Raw genomic sequence first — 21723 nt, forward strand, 5'->3', positions numbered from 1 at the left:
TCTACATCCTGAAGCTACGTCTACATGGTGAAGCTACGTCTACATGGTGAAGCTTTGTCTACATGGTGAAGCTACGTCTACATCCTGAAGCTATGTCTACATGGTGAAGCTTTGTCTACATGGTGAAGCTATGTCTACATGGTGAAGCTACGTCTACATCCTGAAGCTACGTCTACATGGTGAAGCTACGTCTACATCCTGAAGCTACGTCTACATCCTGAAGCTATGTCTACATAGTGAAGCTTTGTCTACATGGTGAAGCTACGTCTACATGGTGAAGCTACGTCTACATCCTGAAGCTGCGTCTACATGGTGAAGCTACGTCTACATGGTGAAGCTTTGTTTACATGGTGAAGCTACGTCTACATCCTGAAGCTGCGTCTACATGGTGAAGCTACGTCTACATGGTGAAGCTACGTCTACATCAGGGGTCTTCAACGTTTTTCAGGCCAAAGACCCCTAAACTGAGATAGAGCAGGGACCCTCTACTATATATATTATATAAAATTGTGTTTTATATTAATCTGGGCCTGGTGCCATGTATAAACATACCTCTTTATTGTGCATTCAATACAAATAATACACAGGTTCATATCTTCATGTTTTCATTTTAAAGGTACAGTGAGTAGGTGGCCGTGCCACTGGCATTTAGAAACACACCTTGTCAACTGATACCAATACCAATATCAACATTGTCTGTCAATTGCATGATAATCATGCATACAAGATATTCAAATTGACGCTTTTATTTTAAACATAAATGTGGAAACGAAAAATGAGTGATGGCCTATTAGTGCCACTGTCATGCATAAACATACCTGTTATCTTGTACAATACTGAACTATTACAATAATGGACAGATTCATGTTTTTTGGTCGAGTTACAAAACAATCCTTTTTCGCTCATAACAATGTCCATACATACACCTGGATAGGAGCTGCAGTGTTTTAGCCAGGAATATCTTGCAAAAATGATTGCATAAGGATTAGTGGGTGAAGTAAATGTCGTTTTTAATTTAAACAAAATATTTTTTTACAACGGTATCTTCTTTCCAAATAATATTGCATCCTTGTGTCTGGGATCTTAGTCAGCTGGGGGCTGAATAGGCTCTCGGTCAATCACGGGGAACCTGACAGAGCCAGCGTGTAACATACGGACTCGTGATTGGCTCAGCAGCGATAGGGGCGGGTCCTCCTCTTTGTGTGCAGGAGGCTTGGAGGGACCAGGTCCAGGCTAGTCTCACACTGTGAGTGAACCCAGCTGAAGAGAGCTCCTGTGTGTTGCTGAATGTGTGCATTTCTGACTGAAACACAACATCTTCTGCCTCCATTCATCCATTCCTTGGATTCATGTTAATGTGTATTTAAAGACATTTCAATTTGTGAAAAAAAGAAAAAAAGAAAAAAGAAAAAAAATTTGTCTAATCAACCAAAAATTTTGCGGATCCCCTGTTGAAGACCTCTGGTCTACATGGTGAAGCTTCCCTCCTCCTCCTCTTCTTCCTCCTCCTCCACCTCCTCCTCTTCCTCCTCCCTCCTCCTTCCTCCTCCTTCCTCCTCCTCCTTCTTCCGCCTCCTCCTCTTATTCCTCCTCCTCCACCTCCTCCTATTCTTCCTCCTCCTCTTCCTCCTCCTCCTTCTCCTCCTCCTCTTCCTCCTCCTCTTCATCCTCTTCCTCCTCCTCCTTCTTCTCTTCCTCCTCCTCTTCATCCTCCTCCTCCCTCTTTCTCGTCCTCCTCTTCCTCCTCCTCTCCCTCCTTCTCCTCATTTTCCTCCTCTTCCTCTCCCTCCTCCTCCTCCTCCTCCTCCTCCTCTTCCTCCTCCTCCTCTGTCCTCCTCCTCCCATCCGCCGGGCCCTGACCCACACAGAAACAAGATGGCGGCGGTAGGAGCGTTAGCTTCTGGACCCGTCGTTGTGTGATAGACCGGTGGATCCGGCAGGATGAACCTCATCGCTCAGTACCTCCGGTAAGACCCTCCGGTCCGGTGTCCTCTGCCGGTAACACACGCGGTGGTTTGCGGCTCATAAACGGACGTTTTTCGTTGATCAGGTGGATTTGTTTTGTTTTCGGTGGCTAACGCTAAAGCTAGCTTAAAACGTTTTAGCGCTAGCTAGCTACATATCAACAAACAGTCGATGCTAACGCACTCACGTTTTAAATGAATTATATTTAATATTTCACACAAGTCGGTGTCGTTTTATTCAGATGTAACGCTTATAGTCTGATTTAAAGGCTTCGTGTTACCGCCACACACACACACACACACACACACACACACACACACAGACGTGGTGGTGTGTTATTGCTAGTTAGCATTAGCTCGGCAGCGTCTTTTCTGCGGATGTCGGGTTAGCATTAGCTGCTGTCACATTGGTTCATTAGCACCACTTAAAGAGTATTCAGCTGTTAGTGTGTTGTTGTTTTTATTTAACTGGCCGGAGACACGTTGATAATTAGCTGGCTTGTTTTTGTGTTGTCTTGTATCGTGTTTTCGTCGCATGTTGGGATTCAGGGAGTAGTCTGAGCCCAAATATCAATACTGTCACTGCCGTTCACGTATTTATACGAGCCCGTTACATGTTATTAAGGGACAGCATCGCTGTCAGGTGTGTTAGCTGTTAGCTCATCCACAGACAGGAAGGAGGGCTGTGTGTGTGTCTGTCTGGTGTGTGTGTGTGTGTGTGTGTGTGTGTGTGTGTGTGTGTCTCTGTCTGGTGTGTGTGTGTGTGTGTGTGTCTCTCTGTCAGGTGGGTGTGTGTGTGTGTGTGTGTCTCTGTCAGGTGTGTGTGTGTCTCTCAGTTAGGTGTGTGTGTGTCTCTGTCAGGTGTGTGTGTGTGTGTGTGTGTGTGTGTGGGTGGGTGGGTGGGTGTGTGTGTCTCTGTCAGGTGTGTGTGTGTGTGTGTGTGTGTGTGTGTGTGTGTGGGGGGGTGTGTGTGTCTCTGTCAGGTGTGTGTGTTGTCTGTCTGTCTGATGAACTTGTCTCACCTCCTCCTCTCTTGTTTACATCGAGCAGACAGGCAGAGGCCCTGAAGGCGGATATGACAGGTAAGAGTTCTGCACCATCACCTCAAAACATCCTCTAACTACATCTTCACGAACAGAGGTTCTTCAGTTCACTAGAGGTTCTTCAGTTCACTAGAGGTTCTTCAGTTCACCAGAGGTTCTTCAGTTCACCAGAGGTTCTTCAGTTCGCCAGAGGTTCTTCAGTTCGCCAGAGGTTCTTCAGTTCACTAGAGGTTCTTCAGTTCACCAGATGTTCTTCAGTTCACTAGAGGTTCTTCAGTTCACTAGAGGTTCTTCGGTTCACTAGATGTTCTTCAGTTCACTAGATGTTCTTCAGTTCACTAGAGGTTCTTTAGTTCACTAGAGGTTCTTCAGTTCACTAGAGGTTCTTTAGTTCACTAGAGGTTCTTCAGTTCACTAGAGGTTCTTCAGTTCACTAGAGGTTCTTCAGTTCACTAGAGGTTCTTTAGTTTACTAGAGGTTCTTCAGTTCACTAGAGGTTCTTCAGTTCACTAGAGGTTCTTCAGTTCACTAGAGGTTCTTTAGTTCATTAGAGGTTCTTCAGTTCACTAGATGTTCTTCAGCTCACTAGAGGTTCTTCAGTTCACCAGATGTTCTTCAGTTCACTAGAGGTTCTTCAGTTCACCAGATGTTCTTCAGTTCACTAGAGGTTCTTCAGTTCACCAGATATTCTTCAGTTCACTAGAGGTTCTTCAGTTCACCTTATGTTCTTCAGTTCACTAGAGGTTCTTCAGTTTACATTGATATATTCATGTTCACGTGTTTCTTCTCTCCGGGTGCGTTAGATTCGAAGCTCGGGGCGGCTGAGGTGTGGACGTCCCGGCAGGCTCTGCAGGATCTGTACCAGAAGATGCTGGTGACCGACCTGGAGTACGCTCTGGACAAGAAGGTGGAGCAAGACCTGTAAGCCGCTACCGCCTGAAACCACGTCAACAAACCAAACGCTTCTCTCTACCCCCCATTGATGATGTTTTGTGTGTTCCCTGCAGGTGGAATCACGCTTTTAAGAACCAGATCACCACCTTGCAGAGCCAGGCCAAGAACCGGGCCAACCCCAACCGCAGCGAGGTCCAGGCCAACCTGTCGCTGTTCCTGGAGGCAGCGAGTGGTTTCTACACACAGGTAGGGTTCAGGACTCATGGGGGACCAGCAGACCAGGCAGGATCAGGTTCAGCATGGGGGTTTAGGATCAGAATCAGCTTCATTGGTCAAACAGTCTCATGGAATAGTCTCCAACAGCAGTTTCAGGGCATTTTGTTCTCTCTGTGGTCTTGATTTTCTCTTCAAAATAAAAGTCCTGCTCCTCTATGAAACAGAACCATCACGACTAGAAGTAGAACATGACTTTAGTGAGAACAACAGTTATGATGACATCACTCATTAAAGAGAAAGAAACACAAGTTGAATTTATTTGATAATTTATTTTACAAAAATTTGAAAACAATGGAATCTAAATATCCAACATGTTTCAAATGTCTACAAGTGTTACATGTTATAAATATGAAACTATTGACATCCAGCCTCTCCTCCTCTCCTCTCCTCTCCTCTCTCCTCTCTCCTCCTCTCCTCTCCTCTGCCCTCCTCTCCTCCTCTCTCCTCTCCTCCTCTCCCCTCCTCCCTAGAGGAGACACTTATAAAGACAACATTTATATTAAGATTTAAATCTTTGTTTTGGCTGATTTTACTGACGTGAGCCTTCGTCACACACGATGTGTTCAGGGACCGTTGGAAAGATGTCTACCTGACGATAAAGATTCAGGCTGTGATAAACGGATCACTTTTTGTTATCTGGATGTTTCTGTTTACGTTTGATCTTTTCTGGTTCTGGTCTTTTGAAGTCCGTCCTTTCTTGTCCTGGTTGTGACTCTTGGTCCAATGTGTGAAACTCTGAACTCTCCTCAAACGCTCCATGTTCTGTACTAACGGGTCTCGCGTCGTCTCCAGTTACTGCAGGAGTTGTGCACCGTGTTCAACGTGGACCTTCCGTGCCGCGTCAAGTCGTCTCAGCTCGGCATCATCAGCAATAAGCAGAACGTCGGCGGCGCCATCGTCACGCCGCAGCCCAGCTCCTGTTCCTACATCTGCCAGCACTGCCTCGTCCACCTCGGAGACATCGGTGAGGAAACGTCCACGTCCACCGGACTTCACTTCTATTGATCGCGTTACATGTTTTAAAAGCAGACTCGTCGTTCCTCGTTCTGTTTCAGCTCGTTATCGTAACCAGACCAGCCAGGCGGAGTCGTACTACCGACACGCAGCCCAGCTGGTCCCGTCCAACGGTGAGTCTGAAGCTACGAGGCTAGCAGTTTCCCCCTGCTTCCAGTGTTTGTGCTGAGCTAGCTAAGTAAACATTGCAAAATAATAATAATAATACATTTTATTTGTATAGCGCTTTAAAAGGTACTCAAAGACACTTAACATGGTGAAAAGAGAAACAATAAATGATGCCCTCGGGTTAGAGCGGCCATGTTTGTAGTTCCTCCGTGTGTGTGTGTGTGTGTGTGTGTGTGTGTGTGTGTGTGTTTGTGTGTGTGTGTGTGTGTGTGTGTGTTGATTGTTGCTCCTCTTTGTGCTCCTCCTGCAGGTCAGCCCTATAACCAGCTGGCCATCCTGGCCTCCTCTAAAGGAGACCACCTCACCACCATCTTCTACTACTGCCGCAGCATCGCGGTCAAGTTCCCTTTCCCAGCAGCCTCCACCAACCTGCAGAAGGCTCTGTCCAAGGCTCTGGAGAGGTACCGGAGGGTCTTATCCATACTAGTACTGTTATCCATACTAGTACTGTTATCATACTAGTACTCTTATCCATACTAGTACTGTTATCATACTAGTACTCTTATCCATACTAGTACTGTTATCATACTAGTACTGTTATCATACTAGTACTCTTATCCATACTAGCACTGTTATCCATACTAGTACTCTTATCCATACTAGTACTCTTATCCATACTAGTACTCTTATCCATACTAGTACTGTTATCATACTAGTACTCTTATCCATACTAGCACTGTTATCCATACTAGTACTCTTATCCATACTAGTACTGTTATCATACTAGTACGCTTATCCATACTAGTACTGTTATCATACTAGTACTCTTGTCCATACTAGTACTGTTATCCATACTAGTACTCTTATCCATACTAGCACTGTTATCATACTAGTACTGTTATCATACTATTACTCTTATCCATACTAGCACTGTTATCCATACTAGTACTCTTATCCATACTAGTACTGTTATCATACTTGTACTGTTATCATACTAGTACTCTTATCCATACTAGCACTGTTATCCATACTAGTACTCTTATCCATACTAGTACTGTTATCATACTAGCACTGTTATCCATACTAGTACTGTTATCATACTAGCACTGTTATCCATACTAGTACTGTTATCCATACTAGTACTGTTATCATACTAGCACTGTTATCCATACTAGTACTGTTATCCATAGTAGTACTCTTATCCATACTAACACTGTTATCATACTAGCACTGTTATCCATACTAGTACTGTTATCATACTAGCACTGTTATCCATACTCGTACTCTTATCATACTAGCACTGTTATCCATACTAGTACTGTTATCATACTAGCACTGTTATCCATACTACTACTGTTATCATACTAGCACTGTTATCCATACTAGTAATGTTATCATACTAGCACTGTTATCCATACTAGTACTGTTATCATACTAGCACTGTTATCATACTAGCACTGTTATCCATACTAGTACTCTTATCCATACTAGTACTCTAATCCATACTAGTACTCTTATCCATACTAGCACTGTTATCCATACTAGTACTGTTATCCATACTAGTACTGTTATCCATACTAATACTCTTATTCATACTAGTACTCTTATCCATACTTGTACTGTTATCATACTAGTACTCTTATCCATACTAGTACTCTTATCCATACTAGTACTGTTATACTAGCACTGTTATCCATACTAGTACTCTTATCCATACTAGTACTCTTATCCATACTAATACTGTTATACTAGCACTGTTATCCATACTAGTACTCTTATCCATACTAGTACTCTTATCCATACTAGTACTGTTATCATACTAGTACTCTTATCCATACTAGTACTCTTATCCATACTAGTACTGTTATCCATACTAGTACTGTTATACTAGCACTGTTATCCATACTAGTACTCTTATCCATACTAGTACTCTTATCCATACTAGTACTGTTATCCATACTAGTACTGTTATACTAGCACTGTTATCCATACTAGTACTCTTATCCATACTAGTACTGTTATCCATACTAGTACTCTTATCCATACTAGTACTCTTATTGATACTCTTATCGGTTCTTTTTGATTATTTAGTGAGTACTTCTAGATATTTTGTCTCTGTGATGTTGTTCTTCACTATCAAATCCTCCGTGTTTCTGCAGCCGCGATGAGGTGAAATCCAAGTGGAGCGTGTCGGATTTCATCCGGGCCTTCATCAAGTTTCACGGTCACGTCTACCTGAGCAAGAGTCTGGACAAGCTGGACGTCCTGAGGGAGAAACTGGAGGAGCAGTTTCAGGTGAAACACGTTCCACACAGCTTTTATTCCTGCTGCAGTGAGATCTGTAAAAGGGATTGTTTGATGACCCGGCTTGTGTGTGTGTGTGTGTGTGTGTGTGTGTGTGTGTGTGTGTGTGTGTGTGTGTGTGTGTGTGTGTGTGTGTGTGTGTGTGTGTGTGTGTGTGTGTGTGTGTGTGTGCGTGCGTGTGTGTGTGCGTGCAGAGGCTGATCCTGCAGAAGGCATTCAGTTCTCAGCAGCTGGTCCACATCACCGTCATCAACCTGTTTGAGCTCCACCACCTCAGAGACCTGACCGCCGACGGTGGAGAACAGAGCTACAGCAGCGAGCAGCAGGTCAGCTGGTTCCAGCTGCTGGGACTCTTCAGTAAGAACCAACAACGCTCATCACACTCATCACCACTGTAACATCAGCTGAAGTTCTGCAGGTCTGCTGAGATCAACCCAGACTACGTACCAACAGCTCTGTGTTCACTTCCTGTGTTCACTTCCTGTGTTCAGTCAGAGTTTCTCTGGTTTCTGGTCACATGACTGTTGGTCTCAGATAAGTCAATCATGACGTCATAGTTTCATGAGGAGTTCACAATTTAATGTTTTTACACAATCTGGTTAAAGTGAACTCTTTATTAGAGGAGACATTTTAAATTTGACACGTAGAATAAAATGTTTTTGATGAAATATCACGATTTAAAGCTTCGTTTCCGCTGCTGTTTCTGAAGGAAGCGTTTGACGCACATGATGTGTTCAAAGACCCTTGGAAAGATGAACATCAGACAATAACTGTTTTTTACAGCTTCTGACTGTGATAAAATGCAGTTTTGGCGGTTGTTTAAAGAAAACATGCTTTTCCATCCCACTGGTGGGGTAACGTTGCTGCTAGTTTAGTTAAAGGTTCATGACTGTTTACATCTGTGTGTGTGTGTGTGTGTGTGTGTGTGTGTGTGTGTGTGTGTGTGTGTGTGTGTGTGTGTGCTGTCAGCAGGACTCCAGATGTTTGATGTGTGTATGGTTTGTATGAGGAGACAGATGTTCATGGTGTTTGACTTCCCCTCAGTGTCCTTCCTGGGTGTCATGTGCAGCCGTGCTCTGCTCAACAAGAACCGAGGAGAGGAGATCATGGGGGAGTGTCCTCTGCCGGCCATTAAAGTATCTCTGGACTGGCTGAAGCTGAGACCCAGCGTCTTCCCCGAGGCCGCCGTGGACCAGAGGCAGCAGTAAGTCTTCTGTCCCGTTGTCTAAATGTCGTTTTGATCGTCACTGAACAGGAAGTTTAACTCCTTATTCCCACTCTCTCAGTGTCTGGCCCTGGCTGGTCTCCATCCTCAACAGTTTCCAGCCCAAAGAGGACGACGTGTCCTGTTCCTCAGGTAGGACGCCCTCTGGTAGTGATTCTTTATCAGTGATCCATGTGAGCTCTGGTCCGAGTCCTCTTCAGTTTCATCATGTTTTATGATAGTGGACAACAAGTCCAGGAACCAAAGCTTAGTCTTTGTAGCCTGCCGTCTCTTCAGAGTAGAAGCTGCTCTACCTGTGAACGTCATCGTCGGTCCGGCAGCGTCTCAGGTTTTCATTGATCACTGACCCTCAACAGGAAGCTTCTTAAACAAAGCTCCCTGGAGAAATGCACACATATAGGAGGAAGAGCATTAATGGTTCAGTTGAAGAAGTTGAGAAAGACATTTATAAATGTGACTTAGTGTTTTTCAGACGTGTCCACATTGTTATAGTCCTGTAATGTTTGGATGTCAGATCTTCAAGCTGTTTGAAGCTCAAGGTTTGTTTATTTTCTCCACAGCGACGCCACTTCCAGAGGAGTTTGAGCTGCAGGGTTTCCTGGCGCTTCGGCCTGCTCTGAGGTACTCCCTCCTTCATTTAAGTCCTGGGACAAGGGTTTGGCGGTGGGATGCTGGTTGAATGGTGGGATGCTGGTTGAATGGTGGGATGAGGGTTGAATGGTGGGAGGAGGGTTGAATGGTGGGAGGAGGGTTGAATGGTGGGATGCGGGTTGAATGGTGGGATGCGGGTTGAATGGTGGGATGAGGGTTGAATGGTGGGATGAGGGTTGAATGGTGGGATGAGGGTTGAATGGTGGGATGAGGGTTGAATGGTGGGATGAGGGTTGAATGGTAGGATGCGGGTTGAATGGTGGGATGAGGGTTGAATGGTGGGATGAGGGTTGAATGGTGGGATGAGGGTTGAATGGTGGGATGCGGGTTGAATGGTGGGATGAGGGTTGAATGGTGGGATGCGGGTTGAATGGTGGGATGAGGGTTGAATGGTGGGATGAGGGTTGAAAGGTGGGATGAGGGTTGAAAGGTGGGATGAGGGTTGAAAGGTGGGATGAGGGTTGAATGGTGGGATGAGGGTTGAATGGTGGGATGAGGGTTGAATGGTGGGATGCGGGTTGAATGGTGGGATGAGGGTTGAATGGTGGGATGAGGGTTGAATGATGGGATGAGGGTTGAAAGGTGGGATGAGGGTTGAATGGTGGGATGAGGGTCCGGCGGTGGGATGAGAGTCCGGCGGTGGGATGAGGGTTGAAAGGTGGGATGCTGGTTGAATGGTGGGATGCGGGTTGAATGGTGGGATGCGGGTTGAAAGGTGGGATATGTTTTCATGTTTTCGTGACTGCTGGTGTTTCAGGTCCCTGGACTTCACTAAAGGTCATCAGGGCGTCCTGGTGGACAGGGACGGCCTGCCCGTCCACACTCGACATCAGAGACTCATCAGTTTGGGCAAATGGGTGGCCGACAACCAGCCGGGGTGAGTGTCCATCTGCTCCGTCACAGTGAAAGACAAACTCAGACAAAACTCGGGGACCATGATGGACACAAGTCCTATGACTTATTTGTGTTGGCTTCAGGAGACAAACCTCCAGTTCTTTAAAGTTCTTCAAAGTTTCATGAGTTAAAGCTGCATTCTCTCTAGTGTCCACCGGGGGGCGACTCCTCTGGTTGTATAGAAGTCTAGTCTAAAATGACTCTACTTCTCTCTTGATTTATTCCCTCAGTAAACATTGTAAACATGAGTTTATGGTCTCAAGTCTTCTTCAATACAGCATGATGTTGTCCGTCTCCTTTCTACAGGCTGATCCAGTGCAGGGTGAGTGAAGACGGCCTCCTCGTCTTCATCACCGACATTCCAGAGCAGGCGGTCGAGGAGCCCCAGGAGAAGGAGGCGCCGGTGCTGCAGGAGTCGTCCAACGCCGAGCAGCTGTCCAACGACGGCGGGAAGTCCGGCCTGAAGTCGGTGCTGTCGGCGGGGAAGAGCTCGCAGAGCTCGTGGCCCGACGGCGGAGAGCGACCCGTCGTCACCTTCAAGGAGAACATCAAACCCCGAGAGCAGAGCCGAGAGCCGACGCGCAGCCATCACCTGAAGGACAGCGGCAAGGAGCGCCGGGACTTCGCCAAGGGCAACGGGGCTGCTGGGAAAGGAGAGTTGAAGAGGGACGGGAAGAGGAAGAGCGACCTGAAGAAGGCCGGCCACGAGAAAAGTGCTGACGCTGGAAAACAGGTAGAGATGTGGGAACGGTTCACAGAGGAGCTCATTTAGACCTTCTGGTGATGGTGATGATGATGATGATGATGGACTTGTTTTCTCTCTTTCAGGTGAAGGCGCAGATGGAGCTGAGGAAGACTCCGGTGTCTGAGGCCAAGAAGAGTCCCGTCACTCAAACTCAGACCACCTGCTCCTCCCAGTTCATCCCAATCCATCATCCTGGAGCCTTCCCCCCACTGCCCAGCAGACCTGGTACACACACACACACACACACACACACACACACACACACACACACACACACACACACACACACACACACACACACAATTTCACAGATTTGTTGTGGGTTTTTGGGTGTTCAGAGGGTTAACGTATTACAAATCATTTTCAAATGTTCTGATCAATAAAAATCCATCTGTGGTTTAATGGATCCAAACCACTCAGCCGCCTAATGACCAGACTCCTTATTGTGACCTGAAATGGATCCTCGGTGATGTTTTACATCACTGTACTCCACATTTGTCTGATGGCAGCTGGTTTGGTTCCTGCAGGTTTCCCCCCCTCAGCCTACGTGATCCCTCCCCCGGTGGCGTTCCCGGGTCTCCAGGTGAACCCGGGCTTCACCTTCTCCACCGGAGTATCCGTCCCTGGTCCGTTCCTCCAGCCGGGCGTCCACGCCCAGGCCGGCGGCCAGGCCGGGAAGCAGTCCCACATTCCCTACAGTCAGCAGAGGCCCTCCGGTCCCGGTCCGGGTCAGGGGCCCGGGTCCTCGGTCCCCATGAACCAGGGCCCCTCCCAGGGTCAGCAGAACCAGGCCATGCAGCAGTCGGTCCAGCTGCAGGTGCAGGCGATGAGTCAGCAGCAACAGCAGTCTCCCACCAAACCGGTCCAGCAGGTCGGGATGGGGAAGAGTCCACCTCACCACCCGGGTCTGCAGCAGGTCAGTGTCAGTAAAACATGTGAGACGGACAGACAGACAGACAGACAGACAGACAGTGAGGGAGGGAGGTTGAAGGTGACTGTGAGGTTGACATTGCCGTTGAAGTTGGCGTTGAGGTCGACGGTAAGGTTGAGGTTGACGGTGAGGTTGATTGTGAGGTTGATGGTGAGGTTGAGGTTGACGGTGAGGTTGATTGTGAGGTTGAGGTTGACGGTGAGGTCGATTGTGGGGTTGACGGTAAGGTTGACGGTAAGGTTGACGGTAAGGTTGACGGTGAGGTCGACGGTGAGGTCGATTGTGAGGTTGACGGTGAGGTTGAGGTTGAGGTTGAGGTTGACGGTGAGGTGACGGTGAGGTTGAGGTTGACGGTGAGGTTGACGGTGAGGTTGACGGTGAGGTTGACGGTGAGGTTGACGGTGAGGTTGAGGTTGACAGTGAGGTTGAGGTTGACAGTGAGGTTGAGGTTGACGGTGAGGTTGACGGTGAGGTTGACGGTGAGGTTGACGGTGAGGTTGACGGTGAGGTTGACAGTGAGGTTGAGGTTGACGGTGAGGTTGACAGTGAGGTTGAGGTTGACAGTGAGGTTGAGGTTGACGGTGAGGTTGACGGTGAGGTTGAGGTTGACGGTGAGGTTGATTGTGAGGTCGGCGGTGAGGTTGAGGTCGACGGTGAGGTCGATTGTGGGGTTGACGGTAAGGTTGACGGTAAAGTTGACGGTGAGGTTGACGGTGAGGTCGATTGTGAGGTCGATTGTGAGGTTGACGGTGAGGTTGAGGTTGACGGTGAGGTTGACGGTGAGGTTGAGGTTGACGGTGAGGTTGAGGTTGACAGTGAGGTTGAGGTTGACGGTGAGGTTGACGGTGAGGTTGAGGTTGACAGTGAGGTTGAGGTTGACGGTGAGGTTGAGGTTGACAGTGAGGTTGAGGTTGACAGTGAGGTTGAGGTTGACGGTGAAGTCGATGGTGAGGTTGACGGTGAGGTTGAGGTTGACAGTGAGGTTGAGGCTGACGGTGAGGTTGAGGTTGACGGTGAGGTCGACGGTGAGGTTGACGGTAAGGTTGACGGTGAGGTTGAGGTTGAGGTTGACGGTGAGGTTGACGGTGAGGTTGACGGTGAGGTTGACGGTGAGGTTGAGGTTGACGGTGAGGTTGACGGTGAGGTTGACGGTGAGGTTGAGGTTGACGGTGAGGTTGAGGTTGACGGTGAGGTTGACAGTGAGGTTGACAGTGAGGTTGAGGTTGACGGTGAGGTCGACGGTGAGGTCAATTGTGAGGTTTACTGTGTTTGTGTCTCTGGTCTAGCAGTACATGCAGGTCCAGGATCAGCCGGCTCAGATGTGGAACCAGGCTCAGGCTGCTCTGCAGAAGATCCCCCCCATGCAGATGTCCATGAAGCAGCCTCAGCAGCAGCAGACCTTCTACATGGCGGCTCAGGATCCTCTCAAACTGTACGAGCACCAGCTGCAGCCGGCCAGCATGGAGAAGAAGATCAAGTACCCCAACGTCAAGATGCAGGACTTCTACTGGGAGCCCACCTACAGGATGGGGGACGGTCTGGCCGTGATGGCGGACCGCATGAAGAGGCCTCCGCCGGGTGGGATCTGCTCCGAGCAGGACGGCTCCGGTGGGCCCCGGGGCCCCCCCTTTGAGGTGAGTATCTCTCTGAAGGAGGAGGAGGAGGAGGAGGAGGAGGAGGAGGAGGAGGTGCTTTTCTGTCTCTGTGCTTCTTTTTCTTTTCCTACTTGGTTTTTTTCTCCTCTTCGTCGTCTCTTTTGTGAAGTATTTATTATTTATAATTCATCCAGTTCAATTTGAAAACTGACGATAAATATTGTTGAGATATTATTCAGTTTATCACTTTATTTATTTGTCAGTTGTTGACATACAGATGTACAGCTGTTGGCTGATTCACTATATATGGAACTAAATCATAGAATTATTGAGATGTTCTGGACCTTTAATGAGGACGTTCTCTCATATCATCTGACCTGGTGTCACTGAGTCTCATCACACGAGGACGGACTATGAATCTGTTCATATTGATGGTCAACATAAATACCTGCAGAACTCTGATCTTTGTTTCATTCTCCCAGAGCTTTTGACTTAACTTTCCTTCTTTTCCAGCTCAGTCTTACCGGCATGCCTTCTTTGTTTTACCCCCCCTCTTCTTCTTCTTCCTCCTCTTCCTCCTCTGGCTTCCTCTCTCACCAGGACAACAAGCCTCTTCTACCTCCCGACCTGTTAAAAACTCTAGCAGACTTTGAGGAGGAGGAGGAGCTCGTCTTTTCTAAGCCTCCTGATTTCTTCCAGGCCTTGGCCGGCCCTCTTAGCTCTGCTCCTGGACCAAACATATTTGTATGTAGCCCTGTCTTCTGCCTCCAACACCCCCGACCCCACCCAGACCTACAGCCAGTCTTGTGATATTATTATTATTATTATTACTATCTTGTGGCTCGGTTTGTTGTTGTTTCACAGACACAATCAGATCATTTAATTTGCCCAAATAAAACTCAAACGTGAGTCTGAAGGTCCAATAGGACGTCACTCACAGTTTACTGTAATTGATTTTGATATATCCTGCAGCTCAGCTCTGCAGCGTGTTGTCAGAAACATGGTGGACGGTGAAAGAGAATAAAATCATTGTTGGACATGTGTGAGATGTCTGCTGGTCCTCATCCCGTCTGTCCTTTGGTCTCTGCAGCTGCCGAACCAGACCAGGATGGAGAGCGGCCCCGAGGTTGTCTCGTCTCTTCTGCCCATTTCTGGCTTCCCCATGCAGGTCAGACCCGACATCCAACGTTAGCTCAGCTTGTTCTCTGATAACTTAAGATCAGACGTCTGATGCTAACGTTAGCTCAGCTTGTTCCTCTGATAACTTAAGATCCAGACGTCTGATGCTAACGTTAGCTCAGCTTGTTTCTCTGATAACTTAAGATCCAGACGTCTGATGCTAACGTTAGCTCAGCTTGTTCCTCTGATAACTTAAGATCCAGACGTCTGATGCTAACGTTAGCTCAGCTTGTTCCTCTGATAACTTAAGATCCAGACGTCTGATGCTAACGTTAGCTCAGCTTGTTCCTCTGATAACTTAAGATCAGACGTCTGATGCTAACGTTAGCTCAGCTTGTTCCTCTGATAACTTGAGATCCAGACGTCTGATGCTAACGTTAGCTCAGCTTGTTTTTCTGATAACTTAAGATCAGACGTCTGATGAAGAATACAGTTATGTTACCTTGATTGAGACGTCATCTCGATTTTAGACATTTTAATTGCAGAAAAGTTGCATATTAATTCTTGTAAGATGTAAAGTTTGTTTTGACTGTTGTGACGTTGTTCAACCACCAGATGGCAGAGTAGATCATTTTTCAACTACTCTGACATTCAGTAAAAGTGTTTTTATCTTTTAAATACCAGAATCGGGTGCATCTGTTAATCTTTTAATTCTATTTCTTTTAAATAGGGTTTAAAAAACAGATTATAGAACAATAAGTTAAGTACGAGGCAGTAAAGGAGGTTCCAACTTCCAGGAAAATAAAATAAATTACAGCATCAACTATGATTATGACAAACTGTTTCTAGATTCAATAAGCAGACGTGGATATCTGTTTGGGCGTCACATTGATTGTACATGTATAATTCCTCACACCCCTCGTCTGACTTTAATCTGTGCTGATCAAAGACCAATCAATACCTGGTGGATCAGAGCTGTGACGTATGAACCTGCTTGTGTGTCCAGGAGTACAACCAGAACAGCATCTTCAGTCAGGCGTACGGCAAGAACCTGCCGCCCAGCTCCAAGCCCGACGCTCCCATGATGCACCAGGAGCCGTCCCTCTACTCGCTGTTTGAAGGGACTCCCTGGTCCCCCTCCCTCCCTGCCAGCTCCGGTACTTCACAGCTGTTCGCACGTAAACAAGATGTGTATTTATATGTAGTGGTGCAGTCGGTGAAACGTGCTGTAATCTGATTGGCAGATCACTCCACCCCGGCCAGCCAATCCCCTCACTCCTCCAACCCCAGCAGCCTGCCGTCCTCCCCCCCGACACACAACCACGGAGCCATGCCCTTCTCTAACTTCGGGCCCATAGGCACTCCGGACAGCCGGGACCGCAGGATGGTGGACCGCTGGAAGGCTGACAAGACCGGTAAAGGAGGGACAGGGTTCAGAGGGTCTAGAGGGATGGTCAAGACGGGTCTGAGGGATCAGAGAGTCGGGGTTCAGAGAGATCAGGGGGCCCAGAGTTTTCTGGGGGTTCAGGGTATACCAAGGGATCAGGGGGTCCAGAGGGATCTGAGGGATCAGGGAGTCAAGAGGGTTCTGGGGGTTCAAGGGGTCCAGAGGGACGGGGTTTAGAGAGATCAGGGGTCCACAGGGTTCTGGGGGTTCAGGGTGTCCCAAGGGATCAGGGGGTCTAGAGGGTTCTGAGGGTTCAGGAGGTCCAGAAGGATCAGGTGATTCAGAGGGATCAGGTGGTCCAGAAGGTTCTGAGGGTTCAGGGTGTCCAAAGGGACAGGGTTTAGAGAGACCAGGGGGTCCAGAGGGTTCTGAGGGTTCAGGGTGTCCAAAGGAACGGGGTCTAGAGAGACCAGGGGGTCCAGAGGGTTCTGAGGGTCCAGGAGGTCCAGAAGGATTAGGGGGTACAGAGAGACGGGATACAGAGGGATCAGGGGGTCCAGAGGGTCATGAGGATCTAGAGGGACGGGATTCAGAAGGTTTAATTAATGCTGACATGTGGTGTGTTGTGGTCTAGGAGCGGTCAGCGGGTTCGGACTGGACTACCTGCCGGCTGCAGCGTCCTCCGCAGCTTCAGACAACAGCTGGCACCAGGCCGGGCCGACCGGCAGCTCCTGGACCAATCAGGAGTCTCCTATGGAGGAGTCGTCCTCCACCGTGCTGCTCGACAGCCTCAAGGTCCACTGACGTCCCCCCAGACCCCTTTTCTGTCTTTACAGGTTTTACCTGAGAATAACAGTTTAATTATTTTTAAAGTAATAATTTCTATAACGATCCTTCTATTAAATGGTTTCAGTCAGAATCAACAGATGGTTCTGAGGGATCAGGGGGTTCTGAGGGATCAGACGGTCCAGAGGGTTCTGTGGGTTCTGGAGGTCCATGTATTTAATTTGAATGGAGGTTAACCAGAAATACGAAGCTCTGCAGGATTAGCATCATTAGCTTAATTAGCGTCATTAGCATCAGTAGCATCATGCTAACACTCTGCTTGTCCCCCTTGCAGTCGATCTGGTCGAGCTCCATGATGCAGCCGGGCCCGTCGGCTCTGGAGCAGCTCCTCCTGCAGCAGAAGCAGAAGCAGCAGCGAGGTCACGGCGCCATGAACCCGCCTCACTGAACGGCCGGCCCACTAGGCGGCGCTTTTTGAGTCCGAACGTGTCGACGTTTAAAAACAAAAACAACCACCAGGAGAAGAAAAAACGTGAGGGGGAGGAGGGGTAAAAAAACAAAGGTTTGACGAAGACGAAAAATTAAAACCGGTCAAGAAAAAGGTGGAGGCTTTGGGGGGAGGAGGTGACGACACCCCCCCGATGGCGAGGCTGAAACCCCCCCCACCCCACCTACCCCCCCTCGTCTGTCGAGGAGCGGCGACGCCCCTCCTGGACTGGAAGGTGCGCGGGGATCTCTTCAACCGCGGCGCTACGCCACCGCCGGGTTTCCTTCAACCCGCGGAAATCTGAACATTGAGGATCATAACCCCCCCAACCCCCCACACCCCTTCACCACCACTACCCCCCCCCCCCACCCACCCTCTTTGGTTTTTGGACAAGACGCCACAACTCCTCTCTCACCTGGAAGAGCTTCCTCTTTCTTTGGGATGAAATGGAAAAAGAAACCCTCACCTCCTGGATGTCTGCTCGGTCCGCCGGAGCGCCTGTTTTTAGCGCCTCCGCCGCCACAGACTGACGCTCGGAGGGGGGGAGGATGGTGTGGTGGTCGGGGTCCATGGGGGGGGGGAGGACAGGTGAAGCACCGAGGGGGGGTGGTCAAAATATAGACTGGACTTTCTGATCTCTCCATTCATTTTCATTACTATGGAGCAGGAGGAGCAGGAGGAGCTCAGTGGTTGAATGAAGGAAAGGAGGACGGTTTGGCTTACAGCGATATAAATATATATATTTGCCGTAGTTGGACTTTTAAAAACGCGGGGCCGTCGTGAGGATCAGGACTGGACTCTTGGTGAAGCCAGGTGTGTTCAGGTAACGCCACCTGGACCGCTTTGATGTCCCGCCTTTTTTTTGTTTTTGTTTTTGGAAGGACGAAGCCTGGAGGCCCCCCCGACGACGGGACGGGACGTCCCGGGAAAGGACAGAAGAAGAAGGGAAAAAAAACAAAGCATCAGACTTAGGGATAGTTACCGTTAAAAAAGAAACAACAACAACAACAACAACTGTATTTGTGATTTGTTCGTAGCAGTTTTAGCTTCTCGCCCCTCTGAGGGGAACACAGGTATGTCTATTAGCTTCCTGCTTGAATATTTTCGGGGTTCTCTTCCTCTCCGGGCCTCTTTCTCTTCCTGTTGTTTCTTTACTTAAAGAAAAGATGTAACTCTGCTCGCTTACTTAACCTGCATTTACTGTTTCCTTTATGTCGCTCTTCTGCCTTTTTACTAGTTTTTAAGCAGCGCTGGTGTCTCTGCTCTCTGTAAAGGTTAGTCCACAGACGGACGGACGGACGGACGGACTCACAGACAGAGAGATTCACAGACAGACGGACAGACAGACAGACAGGAGGACAGACTCACAGACAGACAGACAGACTCACAGAGAGACAGACAGGAGGACAGACTCACAGAGAGACAGACAGGAGGACAGACTCACAGACAGACAGACAGACTCACAGAGAGACAGACAGACAGACAAGAGGACAGACTCACAGACAGACAGAGAGACAGACAGGAGGACAGACTCACAGAGAGACAGACAGAAAGACAGGAGGACAGACTCACAGAGAGACAGGAGGACAGACTCACAGACAGACAGGAGGACAGACTCACAGAGAGACAGACAGGAGGACAGACTCACAGAGAGACAGACAGGAGGACAGACTCACAGACAGACAGACAGACTCACAGAGAGACAGACAGACAGACAAGAGGACAGACTCACAGACAGACAGAGAGACAGACAGGAGGACAGACTCACAGAGAGACAGACAGAAAGACAGGAGGACAGACTCACAGAGAGACAGGAGGACAGACTCACAGAGAGACAGACAGGAGGACAGACAGGAGGACAGACTCACAGAGAGACAGACAGGAGGACAGACAGACAGACAGACAGGAGGACAGACTCACAGACAGACAGGAGGACAGACTCACAGAGAGACAGACAGGAGGACAGACAGACAGACAGGTGTATACAGGTAGCTGGCTGAATGTTCCCACTATGTGTTTTCTTCAATAACCACTACTGCAGCTCGACCTGTACAGCAGATTGTTTCTGAGTCGTAGCGTCTGGAAGCCCCTGGAACCTACGGAGAACCAAGAGAACCAAGAGAACTAAACTCTATCGATTAATCTCACGTTGTTCCTTTTATTTTTGTTGATAAATCCCGAGATGAGGTTTTGTTCTGATCAGATGATATTTGTTTGTAAAAGTAACTCAAAGCTGATTAATCAGGTTTTTGTCTCGTGTCAGAAAATGATTTAAAAAAAAAAAAATTACTTGTTTTGTTTGATCATCAATGAAACACTTCAGATAATGAATTTCACGCAGAAACCATCAAATTCTTTTCCTGGACCATCTTCTATTTTTCTTTTTTAAGTGCAGGAACTAAACGTGAAGTTTGTGAGTTCTATTAAAAAAGAGAAAAGGTTCCTGAGAAGTTCCAGCGCTCTGAGAGAGTCGCGTGAAGGTTCTTATTTCTGTGGTTCCACCCTCGTAGAGTCCTGGTTGTTTTAGAGCCAATCAGAGAGCGGCAGAGCGACCGCTGACCAATCGGGACGTAGCAGGATGTGAGGTGGTTTAGACTGTAAGTAACTTCCTGTCCAGTTTAAACCAGCAGGAAGCTGTTTTTTCTACCTTTTAAAAAAACTACCGTTTAATTCCAAGAGATTAAAAGAATAAAAGCCTGTTTTTATTTTCCCGTTCCAGGGTGTTTTATTAACGCAGACTTCACAGAGACCTGTCTATTTTCCGTGTGATTGTGCTTTTCATGTTGCATTTACAAAATGTATTTGAACAATAATAAAGATAAAATATTAAATGAATGTGAGGACGAAAATTTTGGCCAGAAAGCGTTGGAGGAGAGAGTTTGTTTTTCAATGTTTTGAAGCTCGCCGTGTGGATCTGAGCGGGTTCTGGGGTTGTGTTTTTTTTTTTTTTGAGTAAGAACTAAATGGACATTCCACTCTGTCGGTGTTTGGAGGTTTCGGTCCTCGCTGGTTTGGAGCTCTGACCGCAAGTTTTTACTGACAGGAAACGGCCTCAAGACCTGAGCTCTGAGGCTTTGTTGTGTTTCTGGTGGAATCAGCCGTTAAATAAACGTAAACTATGTTCTCATCTCGACACCGTGTCTGTTTTTATTGATCTCTTTGTTTCAGAGCAGCCTGTCGGTGGAAGAAGAGTTCAGATCCTTCACTTCCTCAAAGGTAACGGTACTTCCTCAAAGGTAATACACTACTTCCTCAAAGGTAACGGTACTTCCTCAAAGGTAATACACTACTTCCTCAAAGGTAACGGTACTTCCTCAAAGGTAATACACTACTTCGTCAAAGGTAACGGTACTTCCTCAAAGGTAATACACTACTTCCTCAAAGGTAATGGTACTTCCTCAAAGGTAATACACTACTTCATCAAAGATAATACACTACTTCCTCAAAGGTAACGGTACTTCCTCAAAGGTAATACAATACTTCCTCAAAGGTAATACAGTACTTCCTCAAAGGTAACTACTTCCTCAAAGGTAATACACTACTTCCTCAAAGGTAATACAGTGCTTCCTCAAAGGTAATACAGTGCTTCCTCAAAGGTAACGGTACTTCCTCAAAGGTAATAAAGTAACTCCTCAAAGGTAATACAGTACTTCCTCAAAGGTAATACACTACTTCATCAAAGATAATACACTACTTCCTCAAAGGTAACGGTACTTCCTCAAAGGTAATACAATACTTCCTCAAAGGTAATACAGTACTTCCTCAAAGGTAACTGTACTTCCTCAAAGGTAATACACTACTTCCTCAAAGGTAACGGTACTTCCTCAAAGGTAATACACTACTTCGTCAAAGGTAACGGTACTTCCTCAAAGGTAATACACTACTTCCTCAAAGGTAACGGTACTTCCTCAAAGGTAATACACTACTTCATCAAAGATAATACACTACTTCCTCAAAGGTAACGGTACTTCCTCAAAGGTAATACAATACTTCCTCAAAGGTAATACAGTACTTCCTCAAAGGTAACTGTACTTCCTCAAAGGTAATACACTACTTCCTCAAAGGTAATACAGTGCTTCCTCAAAGGTAATACAGTGCTTCCTCAAAGGTAACGGTACTTCCTCAAAGGTAATAAAGTAACTCCTCAAAGGTAATACAGTACTTCCTCAAAGGTAATACACTACTTCATCAAAGATAATACACTACTTCCTCAAAGGTAACGGTACTTCCTCAAAGGTAATACAATACTTCCTCAAAGGTAATACAGTACTTCCTCAAAGGTAACTGTACTTCCTCAAAG

The 21723-nt window shown here is 47.3% G+C and overlaps 2 protein-coding genes across 4 annotated transcripts; one reads left to right on the forward strand and one right to left on the reverse strand.

Annotated features, from left to right (window-relative positions):
- Positions 1 to 1157: 1157 nt before the first annotated feature.
- On the forward strand, positions 1158 to 20556 carry smg7 (SMG7 nonsense mediated mRNA decay factor). Of its 3 annotated transcripts, none has more exons than XM_068726083.1 (23): positions 1158 to 1967; positions 3015 to 3046; positions 3811 to 3928; positions 4015 to 4147; positions 4970 to 5141; positions 5233 to 5304; positions 5610 to 5760; positions 7459 to 7594; positions 7798 to 7960; positions 8648 to 8807; positions 8890 to 8960; positions 9389 to 9449; positions 10237 to 10356; positions 10680 to 11106; positions 11202 to 11343; positions 11646 to 12034; positions 13336 to 13683; positions 14245 to 14388; positions 14735 to 14812; positions 15770 to 15920; positions 16008 to 16178; positions 16785 to 16945; positions 17271 to 20556. In XM_068726083.1, the coding sequence occupies exons 1-23, from the start codon at positions 1942 to 1944 to the stop codon at positions 17382 to 17384; spliced, it is 3540 nt and encodes a 1179-aa protein (XP_068582184.1). In that variant the 5' UTR covers positions 1158 to 1941; the 3' UTR covers positions 17385 to 20556. The 3 variants fall into 3 exon arrangements, with proteins under 3 accessions (XP_068582184.1, XP_068582185.1, XP_068582186.1); XM_068726084.1 differs by having other exon boundaries at positions 13339 to 13683; XM_068726085.1 differs by lacking the exon at positions 14245 to 14388.
- On the reverse strand, positions 12042 to 13180 carry LOC137884437 (uncharacterized; the record flags this gene model as incomplete). Its single annotated transcript, XM_068726240.1, has 3 exons — positions 12042 to 12113; positions 12384 to 12674; positions 12722 to 13180. Coding segments are annotated over 3 exons (822 nt in total), but the record flags the coding sequence as incomplete, so codon positions are not given.
- Positions 20557 to 21723: the final 1167 nt, after the last annotated feature.

This window comes from Cebidichthys violaceus, unplaced genomic scaffold, assembly GCF_023349555.1.
Source record: "Cebidichthys violaceus isolate CVI_PGR_0920_01 unplaced genomic scaffold, fCebVio1.0.p SCAF_38, whole genome shotgun sequence".
NCBI lineage: Eukaryota > Metazoa > Chordata > Actinopteri > Perciformes > Stichaeidae > Cebidichthys > Cebidichthys violaceus.